This window comes from Hypanus sabinus, chromosome 2 (genome assembly GCF_030144855.1).
Source record: "Hypanus sabinus isolate sHypSab1 chromosome 2, sHypSab1.hap1, whole genome shotgun sequence".
Classification (NCBI taxonomy): domain Eukaryota; kingdom Metazoa; phylum Chordata; class Chondrichthyes; order Myliobatiformes; family Dasyatidae; genus Hypanus; species Hypanus sabinus.
In genome coordinates this window covers 65,645,502-65,662,517 of record NC_082707.1, presented here as the reverse complement: position 1 = coordinate 65,662,517, position 17,016 = coordinate 65,645,502, and the positions used below count along the sequence as shown (strand labels likewise).

General features: G+C 36.9%; 1 protein-coding gene across 1 annotated transcript in view; it reads right to left on the bottom strand.

Annotated features, from left to right (window-relative positions):
- dock10 (dedicator of cytokinesis 10) overlaps positions 1-17,016 on the bottom strand; it is a 179,944-nt gene that overhangs the window by 126,244 nt on the left and 36,684 nt on the right. Inside the window, exon 3 of the mRNA XM_059947468.1 lies at positions 15,791-15,880. Within this exon, the coding sequence (XP_059803451.1) occupies positions 15,791-15,880 (90 nt within the window). The remainder of the gene's footprint in view (positions 1-15,790; positions 15,881-17,016) is intronic.

Sequence of the window (17,016 nt, the reverse complement as noted above, 5' to 3'; positions counted from 1 at the left end):
TCTTGGTTTTGCAGGTAGACATTAGAATCAAACTAAAATGTGCACAAAAATGGGCCCAGGGAATTGGACAATCATGGTGATGAATTCTGCCACCCAGACACAGATTAAATTTAGATCTCATAGAGTTTTAAATAGTATGCGAGGAGAGTTTAATTGTGTATGAGGACATTATTTTATCCATTTTATCTGTGTTGTCTTGTTGCAGTGAAATATTTTGGGAACTATGAAAAATATAAATATTATAATTTTTCCAGAAATCAACATTGGACATAAGAGCTGAAATTCTAGGACCAGTGTGACAAAATAGGTGTTCCGTTTAACCAACAGTCCTTTTATAGGCTATATTTTTCTGAAGCAAAAATAGATGGTAAGATTACATATACTCAACAACAACTTGGTGTGTTTCTTGGGAATACCAATGCCAATGACCATCATTTAGTAAGTCACAATCATGTGCAACAATGTAGTATTATTTTAATGTATAAGTTTCTGGTTTATCCACACAACACATTATTTAAATCTTTTTTAAGTTCAAAATTCATATGAATATTACTTAATGGACATTTTATAAAACTGGTTTTAAGATCCAAACTTGTTAGTATAGTGAGAAAGACTTCCAGCTATTCTCATGGAATCATAGAGTAATACAACGCAGATGCAGGCTCTTCAGTTCCAAGAGTCCACGTGGAGCATGGTGCCCACCCAGCTGGTTCCTACTTCCTTTATTCGAACATTATCCCTCTAAGCTCCACCCCTCCATGTACCCATCCAAGTGCTTCTTAAATGATACCATTGCACTATTTATTCTATCAAGTCATTCTATATACTCAGCACTCTCTGCATGAAAAAGTTACCCCTTAGGTCCCTTTTTAATCTTTCACCTGTCGACCTAGATTTATGCCTACTAGCTTTGGACTCTCCTACCCTGAGGAAAAGACTGCTCCCATCCACTTATCTATGCCACTCATAATTTTAAACATTTCTATAATTGCCCCTTATTTCTCTATGTGCCAAGAAATGAAAACCTAGCCTGGACAACCTCTTCCTATAACTCTGATCCTCTAGTCCTGCTAACATCACCGTATCTTTTTCTCACACTCTTTCCATGTTAACCATTTCTTTCCTATAATAGGGTTGCAAAAGCAATACATGGTCCTCTAACTGCAGCCTCACCAATGACCTAGACAACTGCAGAATAATGTCTAAACTCCAGTATTCAGCACCGTGACTGTTGAAGGCCAGCATGCTAAAAGCTTTTCTTAATCACCCTGCCTACTTGTCCCCGAAGAGGACCACAACCTTGCCCTGGTTTGGAGGCTTGCATACAAGCCTCTTCCCTCACCCCAGCATTACTTTGTGCAAGGTCATACTACTACCACGCAGAATCTTTTTACTTAGATGCAAGGCAGTAATTACCAACAGGTAATGCAACAAAGATATATCTGCAAAACATAAAACACAACCTTATCATATTGATCAACAATAAGCAGGGAGGACTTCACCCTGACAGCAAATTCTGCTCATTATTTTATGAACTCTAAGAAGTGCATTAGTTGTAAACACTTCAGTAAAATGTTTGAAGTATTTTCGTCATTTATTTGATTTCTGGTTTATTCTTTACTTCCAGGGATGACCTTCTTTACAAAAGTTACATAACATGATGAGCATTACTTTGAGACAAGATTTCTTTGTTTCAAATGTAGTGTCAAACCACACTCCTCTCCAGCCTTTATACAATTTTGAAAATGCACTAATTCACCTCCAAAATAAGTTATGAAAATAAAGTCCTACTGAAGGGTTTTGGCCTGAAATGTCGACTGCACTCCTTTCTTAGATGCTGCCTGGCCTGCTGAGTTGCTCTGGCATATTGCGTGTGTCTCCAGCATCTGCCAATCTTCTCTTGTTTGTTATGAAAATAAATGTGTACTTAAAATGCCTATTGAAATTTCATTTTTTATTGCCTTGGCTTAAAGCTATATTTAAATAATGGTGCCTAAAAATCTTACAACTCTCCTTTGCCCATTTTTGTCATGCCACATCACACACAGAAAATACAAGTTCTCAACTACAACCCTATGCCCATTCCAAGAATATGTCTGCAGTAACAATTCTCCGAATAAACTATGTAAAAACCTAGAAAAATAGCAAAAGGTGACTAAGTATTTCACAGACCCTACTCATAAACATGTATACAAAGACCAAAATATTGAACTTGGGCTTTTGGATATTAAAAATTGCCCAAGTTTTGAAATTACTCTCCACCATTGTAGCAGTCATGTAGATAATTTATTTCAAAAGATTTGTTATCTCTACTTGAATAGCAAAAAGAAAAAAAATAAGTCCTGAAATATGCAGCTTTTGTCTCCTAGTTCCTTTGTGGATATTTTTGTTAAAGGGAAAATGAAACAAAGTACTCCCCTATCATAAGATAACCTTCAGAATTACTTAACATTCAATCTCTTTATTACTGTATTCAGTTTACAGCAATTAGAGGATTTAAGAACTACTGCGGCATAGTGAGTGATGGTTCCAAGAACCAAAAGCCAGAAAGAAACCTTACAGGTTAAATGCTAAAAGCAACATCAAAGAAGAAAATTCTAAGAAACAGTAGCAAAACGTTGGCCACTCAGCCCTTCAAGCTTCCCTGCCATTCATTAAGATTAAGCTTCATCTCCTCATCTCTACCCAGACCCTTCAAATCTGTCAATCTGCCATACTTCATAACTTTATCAACCTCCTCTTTGAATACCTTTAATTATCCAGCCTCAAACTGTTCAGGGTAGAGAATTCCAGAGAGTCACCAACTTTGATGAAAAAGTTCCTCCACATCTCAACTTAGAATGATTGCCCTTATCTTGTAAAAACGTCCACACATTAGAGTGACATCCACCAGTGTGGAAACATCTCAAAATATTCCCTGTAATTGCTCCTAAAGGATATATATTTCATAATATCACCTCTCATTCTTCAAAACTCCAAAGTGTACATTTAAACTTTATTTTCTCCATTCATCATTGGGAATCCTCTCATCCCCAGGAATTAACCTGGTGAACCTCTTTGGTATTACCTCCAGTCCAAGTGTATCCTTTCTATAGTAACAGATCCAAAAATGTACAACGTACTTCAGATGTAACCTCACCAACATCCTGTACAATGTAACGTTCATTTGAATTTTATCAACTCTAATCCCCAAACAATAAAGGCTATTTGCCTTCTCAATTACATGCATGTTCAAGGACACCCATATCCTTCTAACTCCACTCACTTTCAGCCTCTCTTCATTTAGGTAATAGTCTGCCTATTCATTGCCACATTAGAATCCATTTGTCAAGATTTTGCCAACTATCTCAATTGCACCCTGTTGCACAGTCAGAATATTTTCATTCCACCATGGTTCCTACCTATTCTTTTGTTAGTAGCAAATATGGATACCTTACACTTTGCTCCTTCCTCCAAGTCATTCATTAAGGCAATAAATAATTGACAGTCAATGACTGATCAATGGGGCATTCTGCCATTTGCTACTACATATGTTCTTCTTTTAAGACTACACAATCTTTTGCATTATTTCTGGTGTTCAGTCTTTTATAAATGTAAGCAATGGTTACTACCTAACCATTAATGCACAAAAATAAAGAACAAGTCTATGAACAGTGCATTACCAAATTGCTGTGTTTGACTTAAAACAGCAACTGTAATTAATAACTTCTCTGGTGAAAGCTAAAAGAAGAATTAGGGAAAGAAAAACTGTTTTAATGATACATTCAGCTTTTATTTCTGACTTCTTCATGTAAAAAAAAACATAACGTTAGGCATGCTTCCCTCCACAAGAGTTTTTCCTGGGGAATTTTGCATTAATTTAGGATTACCATGGGTTGCTGCTACTCCTAAGGGAGCACAATATTGAATTAGTAGAGGAAAATCAGAAGTAGATGCTTTCAGTTAAGAAGCGTTTATATACGAAATTGATAAAAGTGAGACTAAAATGATTAATTATAGGAAAAGTAGTTAAGTCAAATGAGGATAAGGCACTAGGATTGGATGAGTTACAGTAAAGGACCCTGAGAGAAGTGGGGAAAGAAATAATAGAAAAAAAAATTAAAAATGCTTTGGAAATGGAGGAGTGTACAAAGGCTATCTTAACAATACAACAGTCATAATCAAATAGAAATATGCCAAAATCAAAGATTAATAATCTAATCCTATGAACATATCACAACAAGTAAACTCTGAGTTGTTTAAAATTAATAGCATTAAGTATCTAGATGAAGAAAGAATCATTGAGAGCCAACACAGAAAGGAAAATCATGGCAGGCAAAGCTGATAAGCCGGTGATATCAAGCTGGATGATGGAACTGTAATGCACATAATGTATTTCTAATTTTGTAAAATTTTGGTTAAGATATCAAAAGGGAACTTTTGGCAAAAGTAAAGATATCGAACTACATATACACCAGTAAATTGGATTAAAAATGGGTATAAAGATAAACTGAGTATTCCTAAATGCACATTGAATCTTTGGACATTACCTCACTTTTTTTAAATATACAGTATTTCTGTTTTTGCATGTTTTTTTTAATCTATTCAATATATGTAATTGATTTACTTGTTTATTTTTATTATTTCTTTCTGTGCTAGATTATGTATTACATTGAACTGCTGCTGCTAAGTTAACAAACATGCTGATGATAATAAACCTGATTCTGATTCTAATTGGCAGATGCCATTCCAAATCTTGGGCCCATGACAAGCATGACTGAAAGCTCATTTCAGAGGTGACATACTTAGTTTGGGTGCCACCATCTGATTACCTTTACAACCTTTCTTTCACTTCTGCTTTCACTAATGGCTGAAATGAATATATTATTTGTTAATTTATGACATTCCAATATTTTAATCATATAAATTATTTTGTTGAAGTCAGTCAACACAGGAAATGTGTTCTTCATTTTCTTTCAAAGTTTGAAGTGCCATTAACTTTATTTCAATTATATCTACAAAGTCCTATTGTACTCAACTTGAATGGCATTTTATAAAATTAATATTACTATAGAATAATATTTGAGATATTAGGCAATATTAAAATGACAGAACAAATGCAAATATAAATTTGTACTTAAACAGCTGAACAGCTAACAGTAAGGAGCAAATATTGATTATGAACTCTGTCAACATAAAGGATCAAGGATCAAGTATCACCTTTATTCACCATATACATTTACATGTATGAGGAATTTACTGTTGTGTGTTGGTCAGGTTGCAACATGCAAGAAAAGCAACAACATTCAACGATTATAAAGAATAAAGAATTACTATATAAAAAATAAAGTTACAGGTTAAAGTACAAATATAGAGTCAAATGTGCCTTTATTTACAGTACCAGTATGTATTTACAGTGTAAACAGTATTGTAAGAAGTGGTTTAAAGTGTTTATAGTGCATGCAGTAACAGGGGTAATTGATAGAGGGGCTGGGGAGACTAACTATAATGGTTGATCAGATTAACAGCCTGAAGGAAGAAACTTCTAAGATGGTGTGAAGTTTTTGCTTTAATAGCCCTGTAGTACTTTCAAGAAGGGAGCTTTTGGAAAACACTGTTTGCACAGTGGCTAGTGTCCACAATGATCTGTCCTGGATATGTACAAGTCCTTGAGTGATGGCAGAGTGCAGCCAATGACATTTTCTGCTGAATTCTTCAGTAATATATGTAAACTAGACATCTATCAAAATGTTGCCAATTTCCAATATTCTTCAAATGACACACTTTGCTTCTGGAGTAGTAATTATGAATCTTTCTCTATTTGTAATCCATTCATTGAATTATAAAATAATTTGCTTCCATGAGTATTTGCATGCTAGTCAAATTACTATGGTGGTCTTTGCTAACCTACAGTCTTACTGATTAATCACAGAGGATCAATCATTTAAATTGAACAAAATATTTAAATGTAATTGTAAGCACTGGTATTTGTTGACAGATTTTAGCTCATGATAATGAAATAAATACCCAGAATATATTAGAATGACTTAAAAATGCAAGTGGTACAACTTTTAATAAAATAACACCTCAGCAATAAAAAGGAAATATTGTCTAATTATGCAATTTCTAGTTGCCGCTATTGCTAATTTTCATTCTCATTTTGCCTGCTCTCATCTTTACAATTGTGTAAAGACTGTGTAATAGTGGACCAGATTCAGCTATCACAAAATTCAGAATACACCTGGAACAAAGACAGGCAATCTATAAGGTTGCTTAAGGTTATATACTTGAGAATTTTTCCTGAGAAATAAATATGACTGAAATGCTCTATCCATGGTTTCTCCATTGAACTGCACATTTAGATAAATCAATATGATATTAATGAACCAACAGAAATACCATATTGATCTATTTGCAAAGCAACATAGGAATGAGAGTTAACTGTTCAGCCCTCAAGCCTGTACTACCATCTAGTTAGGTCATGCATGATCAGTACTTTGACTCAACTTCTTTTGATCATTGCTCCAAGTCCCTTGGTAACCTTATCCACTGAAAATCTATCAATCTCAAATGGCTGTACTATAAAAATCAGAGTACAGCACCGTGCAGAAATTCCTTTGCTAAAATTACTCTTGGAGCAAGTGATACACAGACTCTTCATTAAGCTACTGACCATATCTATTTTATTTATTTGGAGATATAGTGTAGAACAGGCCCTTCTCGCCCAATGAGCTGCCGATTAACCCTAACCTAATCACTGGACAACTTACTAACTAACCTACTAACCTACAACTTTGTACTGTAGGAGGAAACCCATGCAGTCACAGGGAGAATGCACAATCTCCTTACGGACAGCACTGTAGTTGAACTCCGAACTCTGAGCATCATGCTAACTTCTACGCTCCCACGGCAACCCAAATTCCTGCTGTAAACTAAGCATTTGTCAACAACAAAAGGCCAGATGAACAATAACTAAAGAATGCTGACCAAATATTTGAATGAAAGATTTAATCATCACTTTTGAAAGTGACTAAGATAGAGAGATACTTGAGGGAAAAAAGGACTGCAGGCCAACAAAAAAGAGCCAGGGATGGGACAAGCAGGATTGCTTTTTGCCTAGAGCTACCTCAGGCTGGAGGGACATTATTTTATGGCAACACAAGTGAATCTGCAGATGCTGGAAATAAATGAAAACACAAAATGCTGGCAGAACTCAGCAGGCCAGACAGCATCTATGGGAGGAGGTAGTGACGACGTTTCGGGCTGAAACCCTTCATCAGGAGTGAAGTAACATGGGATGGTCGAGGGGGGATAAGAAGTGGGGGGAGGGATGAAGTAGAGAGCTAGGAAGTGATAGGCTGGAGGGAAATGGGCTGGGGGAAGGTGGAGAATTATGGGAAATAAAAGAGAAAGAAAGGTAGGGCTGGGGGGAGATTATAGTGAGGGGGGAACAGAGAGAGAAACAGAACCAGACTAAAATTATAGACAGGGATGGGGTAGGGGGGGCAGGGGTGTCAATGGAGGTCTGTGAGTTGAATGTTCATGCCGGCAGGTAGGAGGCTACCCAGGTGGGAGATAAGGTATTGCTCCATCAACCTGTGTGTGGCCTCATCTTGACAGTAGAGGAGGCTGTGGACAGACATATTGGAGTGGGAGTGGTCTGTGGAATTGAAGTGTGTGGCCACAGGGAGATCCCGCCACTGCTGGAGGACTGAGCGCTGGTGTTCGGCGAAACAGTCTCCCAGTCTGCGGCAGGTCTCCTCAATGTATAATCGGGAGCACCGGATACAGTATATCACCCCAGTTGACTCGCAGGTGAAGTGGTGCCTCACCTGAAAGGACTGTCTGGGGCCTAGGATGGTGGTGAGGGAAGAGGTGTGGGGGCAGGTGTAGCACTTCTTCCATTTACAGGGATAACGGTAGCCTCTGACCTGGCGGCATGAACATTCAACTCACAGACCTCCGTTGATACCCCTGCTCCCCCCTTACCCCATCCCTATCTATAATTTTAGTCTGGTTCTCTTCCTCTCTCTTTTCCCCCCTCACTAAAATAAGAATTAGATGGTATAATCAAAGACCCCACCCACCCGGGCACTTGCTCTTCTCCATTCTCCCGTTGGGCAGAACATAGGGCAGCCTGAAAAACACATACCACCCGCTTAAGGACAGCCTTTATCTCACTGAATCAAATTCCTGAATGGGCCTCTTAAATAATAGAATGAACTCCTGACTTCACAATTTAACTCATTATCATCTTGCAGAATATTGTTCACCTGCAGTGCACTTTCTCTGCAGCTTTTACACTTTATTCTGCATTGTTATTGCTTTACTTTGTTCCAGCTTGATACATTATGTAATGATTTGATCTGTGAACAATCTATAATTTTCATTGTTTCATGGTACAAGTGACAATAGTACCAATTGCAAATTTCTCAAATCTTTTCAGAGTGATGAAATATTTGTACTTGTTACTCTTATTGTTTCTTTTATATTTTAACATCTTTTTGTGAATAAAGTGCAGATAACAGTGAAAGAATTTGAAGGGTGAAGTAGCGAATCAAGCCCATAGACAATTTTGTTCTGTGAAAATACAAAAGAAAAACTAATCATGAATCAAAAAGAAACACATTTTTGCAGTTGTGAATCTTAAATGAAATTAAAATTAGTCAGTTCTCCTTCCACTTTCAGTTCCACTGGAAAAAATTGGGGATATAACTTATTTTTGTTTTATTAATTAAGAGCAAACTAGTTTAAAATCCTTCTCATTAATTAGTTTAGTGAGTTAATCTGTTATTCATGGAATCTGAAAGAATGCATAAACAATCTGTAACTGCAATCTATTGGACTGGAATGATGGTTGGGGAAGTATCTAGAGTAAGCAATGAAATGAGGTGTTGGCCATGAAATGAATGTTAGATATTGCAGCTTTAAGACAACTCTGATAAAATCAGTACATACTTGATGGACTACACGTTCTGAAGCTCTATTCAGTTTATCTAAGTTTAGTCCTGCCTAATTGTTGACTACTTGAACAAGCTACTGAAGATTACTGATAGATACGTAACCTAAGGTTTTGTTTACTACAGCAACATTGTGGAAGAACTATTCCTGGCTCTATGGCCGTACATTGAGCCTCTGCCACAAGGTTCCCTTTTCCTCCAACCTTGCTCTCATTGCAATCCACCACAAGTGCTTCAGTTTGAGCAAAATGATGCTTTCATTAAAGAAATAAGGAGCACTTCGCTCCTTTATGCAGAGCTAAATAGAGAAAGAGAAAATAGAGATAGTAGAGAAAGCCAAAGTTGTGGGAATTAGGCATGCACAAATGGAAGGGGAACAATTACTGTACGAAACCACCTTAAGTTTTTATAAATTTCAATGAAACGGGAAGTTAACATAACATTGAGGAAGGTTAATGAAGCAAAGAGCACATCTATACATCACCAATGGTAATAAAAATCAACGACTTAAATTTAAAAAATAGTATTTGGATGAATATTGGCACAACTACTCCTAGCTCCATGGGAAAGGATAGGTTGCCTTGTTCAAGAAATATATTAAAGTGCCTATTGAGACCCTGATAATAAAAAGTAGAAAGGAATGTAATGGAATTAGAAACATAGTAGTTGATTATGTGACCAAAAAAACTACACTGTTAAGGAATATTCAGTGACTGCGTTGAGACTGGATTGGAAAACATACTTTGCATGAATGCATCATATCCATGTTAAGGAAGATCCCGATCAAAATCAAAATAAAGTTTAAGAATTCATACAAAGGCATTGATGGGCACCATGTTTAGCTACATACATATCAAAGCAAATTCCAAATACATTTTCCTCGTAAATGTAAAGCATTACAATATGCATTGGCAGGAGAAGAGCTAGACATATTGTACCACTACGCAGTATCAGTGAAAGAGTCTCAGAGTGACTGGGTGACACAGACTGTGGTGATAGCTAAGACAGTTAAGGAGTGTAGCAATTACAAATTAACCAAAAGAATGCGAATAGTCTTTGCCAACATCTTAAGATCTCAACATCAAACTAGTAGAAATACGTTCATTATTAAGTTACGTTTGTCTTATGCCTGGGCCCAGTTTGAAGCAAATGAAGCAAACAATACTGTCTAATAATTAACACCCACAAGGTGTGTGTATACATAGACTTGGGAAAGTCAGCAAAAGATAAACAACTAATGATACTACCATTGTTGGTAGAATCTCAGATGGAGACGAGAGGGTGTACAGGAGTGAGATATGCCAACTAGAGGAGTGGTGTTGCAGCAACAACCTGGCACTCAACATCAGTAAGACGAAAGAGCTGATTGTGGATTTCAGGAAGGGTAAAGCAAAGGAACACACAACAATCCTCATTGAGGGATCAGAAGTAGAGAGAGTGAGCAGTTTCAAGTTCATTGGTGTCAAGATCTCTGAGGACCTAACCTGGTCCCAACATATCGATGCAGTTATTAAGAAGGCAAGACAGTGACAATATTTCATTAGGAGTTTGAAGAGATTTGGTATGTCAACAAAAATACTCAAAGACTTCTATTGATGTACCATTGAGAGCATTTTAACAGGCTGCATCACCATCTGGTACTGGGGGGGTGGGGTTTCTGCTGCACAGGACCGAAATTTAGTTGGCTCCATCTTGGGTACTGGCATACAAAGTACTCAGGCCACCTTCAAGGAGCGGTGTCTAAGAAAGGCAGTGTCCATTATTAAGGACCCCCGCACCCAGGCATGCCCTTTTCTCATTGTCACCAGTTAGGTAGGAGGTACAGAAGCCTGAAGGAACATATTCAGTAATTCAAGAACAGCTTCTTCCCCTCTGCCATCCAATTCCTAAATGGACATTGAACCCGTGAATACAGCTTCACTTTTTAAAGTATGTATTACTTCTTTTTTGCATGATTTTCAATCTATTCAAAATGCATATATGTAATTGGTTGATTGATTATTTTTATTTTTCTATACTATGTATTTCATTAAACCGCTGCTGCTAAGTTAATAAATTTCACGATTCGTGCTGATAATAATAAACCTGATTTTATTTCTAACGGTCTGAATCAAAAGCCTTGGGTGCACAACCAGTTGGCTTGTGAAGTTTCTAACAGTGATTAGACTTGTCATAGATATTTCCAATGATAATAAAATTATTTCCATTTCACATATTCTGACCAAAAAATGGAAAAAAATGTATTCGTGGACAGACAAGGCATGAGTAACACTCCGAGTCTCTGGATTTTATCACTCTTGATGAGAAGACCAGCCACACACTTACTGAGAGAAAGTCCATGCTGGTCATTCAGGAGCTGAGGTCTGGTTTCTTCGAGAATGAAAAGCAGAAGAAAGGGAGGATATTGCAACGGTAGACAACAATGATATCAATTGCACTATTAAATATGTCTTGTAAAGATTACTCTTTGAAAAAGTCAGCTGAACAAACTAAGCAATATTTACACCCAATATATAATACTAGATAACTTCACTATCACAGTCATGGAAACTATTCGACCAATGGAAATATGTGAATGTAAAATACGTACACCAGCGTGGACGGACTAATTCAGGCACAAGTCTGCAGGAGGCCATGAAGTCATCTCATCTTATCTTTTTGCAGCTACAATTGGGTAGAAGGTACAGAAGCCTGAAGTCCCATATCACCAGATTATAAAAAGAAAGAAAGCTTCTTCCTTTCATCCATTCCATTCTTGTATTAACTCTGCAAGACCATCATCACTACCATTTATCAATTTGTACAAAAATGGACTTTGTTTTTCTTGTTCTAATTGTGCTCTTTCTTGAAAAAATTGTGTAAAATTTATATTTATCTTAAGATTTTCTTAAACATACTGCATGAATGGTGCTGTGATGCAGCATGTTTTTCATTATACCTTTACATACATGTACTTGTGCATAGGACAATAAAATCAACTTTGACTATGACAGATGTTATGAAAGCCCATCAACCATACTTGGATAAAAGGGAAAACAGAATAGTGAGGCTAGACGTACAGGAAAGCATGATCATGGTAGAACTCTGCACAGCATATTTGGATATAATGAAAATGAAGACAGTGACTAGCATACTTGTTTATTTAGCTTGTATAGATAAGCACCTACATAGAAGAACTAGAAAACAGAATAACGGTCTGTCAGAATTGCAGAGTACAAACTCACAAAGCACTGCTTCAGGAGCGGAAGTGGCCTACAGAACAATTCCAGCAAGTCAATATGAATAACTGTGAACAGTTTGTTTCAGTGCTTTATTTTTGTTAGCCCTTCAAACTGGTTCAAAGGAAAGTAATTCAAGCACCAGCACAAAACAGTCAAAAGAAAAATTAGGATTAAATATTTCCGACACACATTCTTCCAGAAGTTGTTTTAGTTAATGGTTCACAGTTTAGATGATTTCAGTTTGAACAATTTACAGAAAGTAATGAAATACACAACAGTTTCGCTTCTCCTTTCCACCCGACATTAAATGGGAAGCAAACGGTTGGTTTGCAAGGGAAAGAAAGTATTGAAGGAACAACTCATTCCTAGGTTGATTGAATGTTACCATAAAATACTGAATTACTCTGTTTCTTCTAAGCCACACATCACAACAAGATAGAGTCCCATGGAAATGCTCACACACGTGATTGCTCACACAAGTGATTGAATATTGTTCAGCTCAATTTGGAACAAAAACTAAAGGAAGGATGGTTCAAATAGAATGAGCATGTTACGTGCACTGCAAACAGGAGACTTGCTCTGCAAGGTACATTTCATATTCAGAGAACTCCTGTCAGGGTGGAGGTAAAAATATTGAGAAACTAAAAGAGGAACATGGTTCAAAGGTATATCCCATGAAGACTGGTCAAAGATTCAGAAAATTCCATATGGGTGGCCTGATCCAAATGCATGAGCTCTCTGTGTCTTAGGTGGTTTTGACAGAAATACTGCATTTAATTTTTAACAATTATTAAAACAGTCATGTAGAACAATCACTTATTTAATTAATTTACCCCACAGGATTACATATTCAAATCACAGGCAACCCCTTTATGAAAAGGCAAAAAGAATTTCACACATTTCCAAGTTAAATAAAAGTAAAGGCCTTGGGAAAATAGTTTTACTTCTATCAGCACTACACTGCATTGCCTATGTAAAGCAGTCATTAACCTCAAGTACAAAATAATCCTGTCACCTTTCAGAATACATAGATACTATTAACTCTAAATGTAAATCAACAAAATAAACTATGGAATTTATCTGACGTATTATTTCACTCATAGTAACTCATATCTTGCCTCTTCACGAAAATAATCCAAATCATGAAAAGCTCACAAAAGGACTGTTCGTGGTAGGGGAATAGACCTCTCGGCTGACAGCTCAGCAGCACAAATTCATTAGCATCATGTGCTCTTTCCTCATTTTACTTCATAACAGTTCAGTTTATGGAGGAAAAGACATGAAGGTGATCTCAGAGGGAGAGAGCACTCAATGACAGAATGAAGAGGACCTGCTGTGTGTGGTGGCAGAGATCAAACTGTCAGCAGGCCAGGGGAATGGACTAATTTTAGAACAAGTTTGCCCGTACACTGCACAGTGTGATGTGAAAACAGGACCCGGGTTTGTAGGGGCTTGAGTTGCCCCGGGAAGGTTTGGAGCCACAGAGTCACCAAGAGGGTGAAAGAGGAGAACAGCTCCTTCCTCATGCTCAACAGTAAAACTAATGCTCACAGGCTGAAGTTTCTGGTAACATTTTGGAGGTGGTGGAATTGAGTTGGACATTGTTGCAACCATTTTTTTATACTGAAGGAAAAAAAATCAAATTTCAGATGTTGCGTTGTTTTAAATTTTGTAAAATTTTGGATGATTGTCTGTAAACAATAAACACCATAGGGCTGTTAATGTCGAATGTTTGCTGATAGCAGGTGGATTCTTTCTTTGTCTCAGGCACCATTACCATGAGATGTCTGTTAATGAATAAATGTTGGTCACTTTGGCAGCTAGGTTAATGGATTCTTTCTTAGTGTCTATCAAATTGGTTTGATGGATTCATTTTTGGATTGGGCTTATCAATTATATATAATATTAATGTTCTTTTGTAACTAAAGGAATGTTATGTCTAAAACATTGCTAAACTGATGGATAAGATGCGACCATTAAAGTGCCTAATTGATTTATAAAGCACTGTATTAAAGAACACGAGTTGCTTGATTGAAAGAAACCAGGCTGAGTTAACGGCATGAAAATAAAAGATCAAAGAGTTTGTCGGTCTCTGTGTGTCTTCCTATGCTTGTGGAACTCATATTCATTGGGGTTATTTTCCCTCATGAGGTTCTTTGGACTTCACCTAGACCAGGAATTGCTATCAGTGCCTTGGGCACAGAGGTAATTTCACAAATGAGTCAGAATTTGGAGTTCCCCTGAGAACATCAACAATCAAGTGGTGACTCAGAATTGTGATCCCTAAGATCTTTGCGGAAATCTTTGTGACTTGCTATGTAGTATTTAGTGTGGTTGATTTGTGCTTTCTATCTTCTGACAATAAATTAGGCTCAAGTTACTTCGTTGTGCTTGTGTGCTTATCACCATATTTCCTGGACATTCGAATAGCTTGGGTCTGATCAACCCAGCCCATTACTGATGTACACTTCTGAAACGAAAGTAGTCCTACTGCCCATAAATGGGTTCATGGCCACAATGACATTTGTGATCTCAAAAACTAGATTAAAAGCAATGTTGTGGGTTTACATGCAAAACTGTGCCCTTTCATAGGACCTGTTATGTTTCATTGGCTCACAGATAATGTTTAGAACAAATAGATAACTTTTGTACTATGGATAAAATTGTGTAGAACTGGACTACGTAACGTCATGATTCTATACACTGTGCAATTCAACTTTAATGAAATTAAATGTATCAGAAGTTAGGTTATTACTGAGTAGAAAGTAAAATTCACGATTTTTCTACTGAGCTTCTGTGCATTGCAATATAAACGCCTTCCACTGAAATTGCTTCCAAAAATTTTCATTGCACATACATGCACCTGTGAAACCTGTTTCATTATTATTTAAAGGAAACCTGCCTAATAAGACCAAGTCTATGTTGGGAATCAGATTGGTTTCTCTCTTAATAGTTTACCTAAGTACATTGGATACCCCATTGGGATGTCTAATGTAGATCTATGTAAGTAAATTACTAAGAGAGAAACCCAATCCTTCAAACTCTTCCAATCTTTGCCTAACCTTCTGTCAGTCTCCAATCTATTGATTCCATTCAAAACAACTACCACCAGTCTCCAGTGACCTTCCTCATCAAAACCACCAACACATTGGGACTACCGAATTTCCCAGAGACATAAGCTCAAACAAGTTATTTATTAGCTCATCACAAATCAACTGTCCAAAAACCTTTTACAGGGGCCAAACAATTTTTGAGGGAAAAGTAATCTTATGTCAGCAAAAAACATTGCTTGTCAATACTGCCACCACATGCTATTTAGTCTAAAGCAACCACTGAACCAGGAAGAAGATGATTTGATTCATTGACATAATTCTTACTTTAATGGTAACCCAAGAAGAAGACTCAAGAGCAAATCTTGACCAACAATGAATAATATATTACAAGCACTGCAGCTCAACTGTGTCATCTTGCATCCATTCATTCATTTAAAGTAATTCTAAATTAGATTACTAAATGAACAAAAGAGCAAAAATCTACTTCTGGAATTCATCAAATATCACTGAAGTTAATCTGCTGTCCTCACGACCAGTTTTATATCTGCATGGTGATAAACTTCATTACATTCTTTACCTGTTTCACAAGTAGACTTTCGGCTTCATTTTCGGCCCCCTCAGGCACAGTGGAATTTATGGTCCGTCTTTCTCTTAAGTTTGATGATGCCTGGGCAAAAATATAGTAATGATTCCATTAGAAATTGTTTAATGGGAACTTATTGGCCTTTGCACTTTAAGTAGCTGTTCATCAAACAGCAAATAAATCAGAATCAGAATCAGGTTTATTATCACTGGCATATGTCATGAAATCTATTCCATGGAATAATTTGAGCAAAATTACACTGAATTCCTGATTTTCAGATGCAATGGTATTCCAGCACTTATGTTTATGTTCCAATATTATTTTTCAAAAATAAACAATTAAAAACAGTGGATCCTGAAATCTGAAATAAGAACAATTGCATCTGTAAATAGAGAAAAAACATAGGAGTGAAGGAAATAAGAGCAGGATTACAACATCTAGTCTTTCAAGCTTGTACTATTCATGAAGTTGGTGGCCTTCCTACACACATCCCCACATCCAGTAATTCCATTAATGTCTTGAAATCTATTGATGTCTGTTTTGAATGAACTCAGTGACAGAAGATTCATGGCTTCCTGGCAAAGAGAATTCCACAGATTCACCACTGAATAAAGTGATATTTTATTACTTCAGTTCTATATAGTCTACTCCTTACTCTGAAACTGTGACCCCGGGGATTTTATTCTGGCTTCTTCCCCCTTCCTTTCCAGTCCTAATGAAGGGTCTTGTCCTCAAAGTTTGACTCTTTAATACTCTCCATAGATGCTGCCCAACCTGTTGTGTTCCTGCAGTATTTTGTGTGTGTTACCCCTGGTTCTAGACTCCTTTCTGCTGAACCCAGAAAAAGTTTCAATGATCTCACCCCTCAGTCTTACAAACCTTAGAAAATATAAGCCAAATTTACTTAATTTCTCCACATACAACTAACCTACCTCAATCTGCTAAATCTTCATAGCACCGTCTCAATTGCAGGATATCCCTTTTTTAGTTAAGGAATCCAGACCAAGTGCAGACTCATTAAGGCCTTATAAACTCAAATCATTCCATGGAAAAGGCCAAAAAGCCTCTATAATTGCTTGCTGAATGTGTAAGTTTTCCCTAGTGTACAATTCCTGTGCATGACGTGCATATTTCCATGACTTGTCTACATTCCCAGTCACCAAAAGCAGATAATTTACATTTTCTCACATCATACTCTGTCATTTTTTTTATTCAGTGTT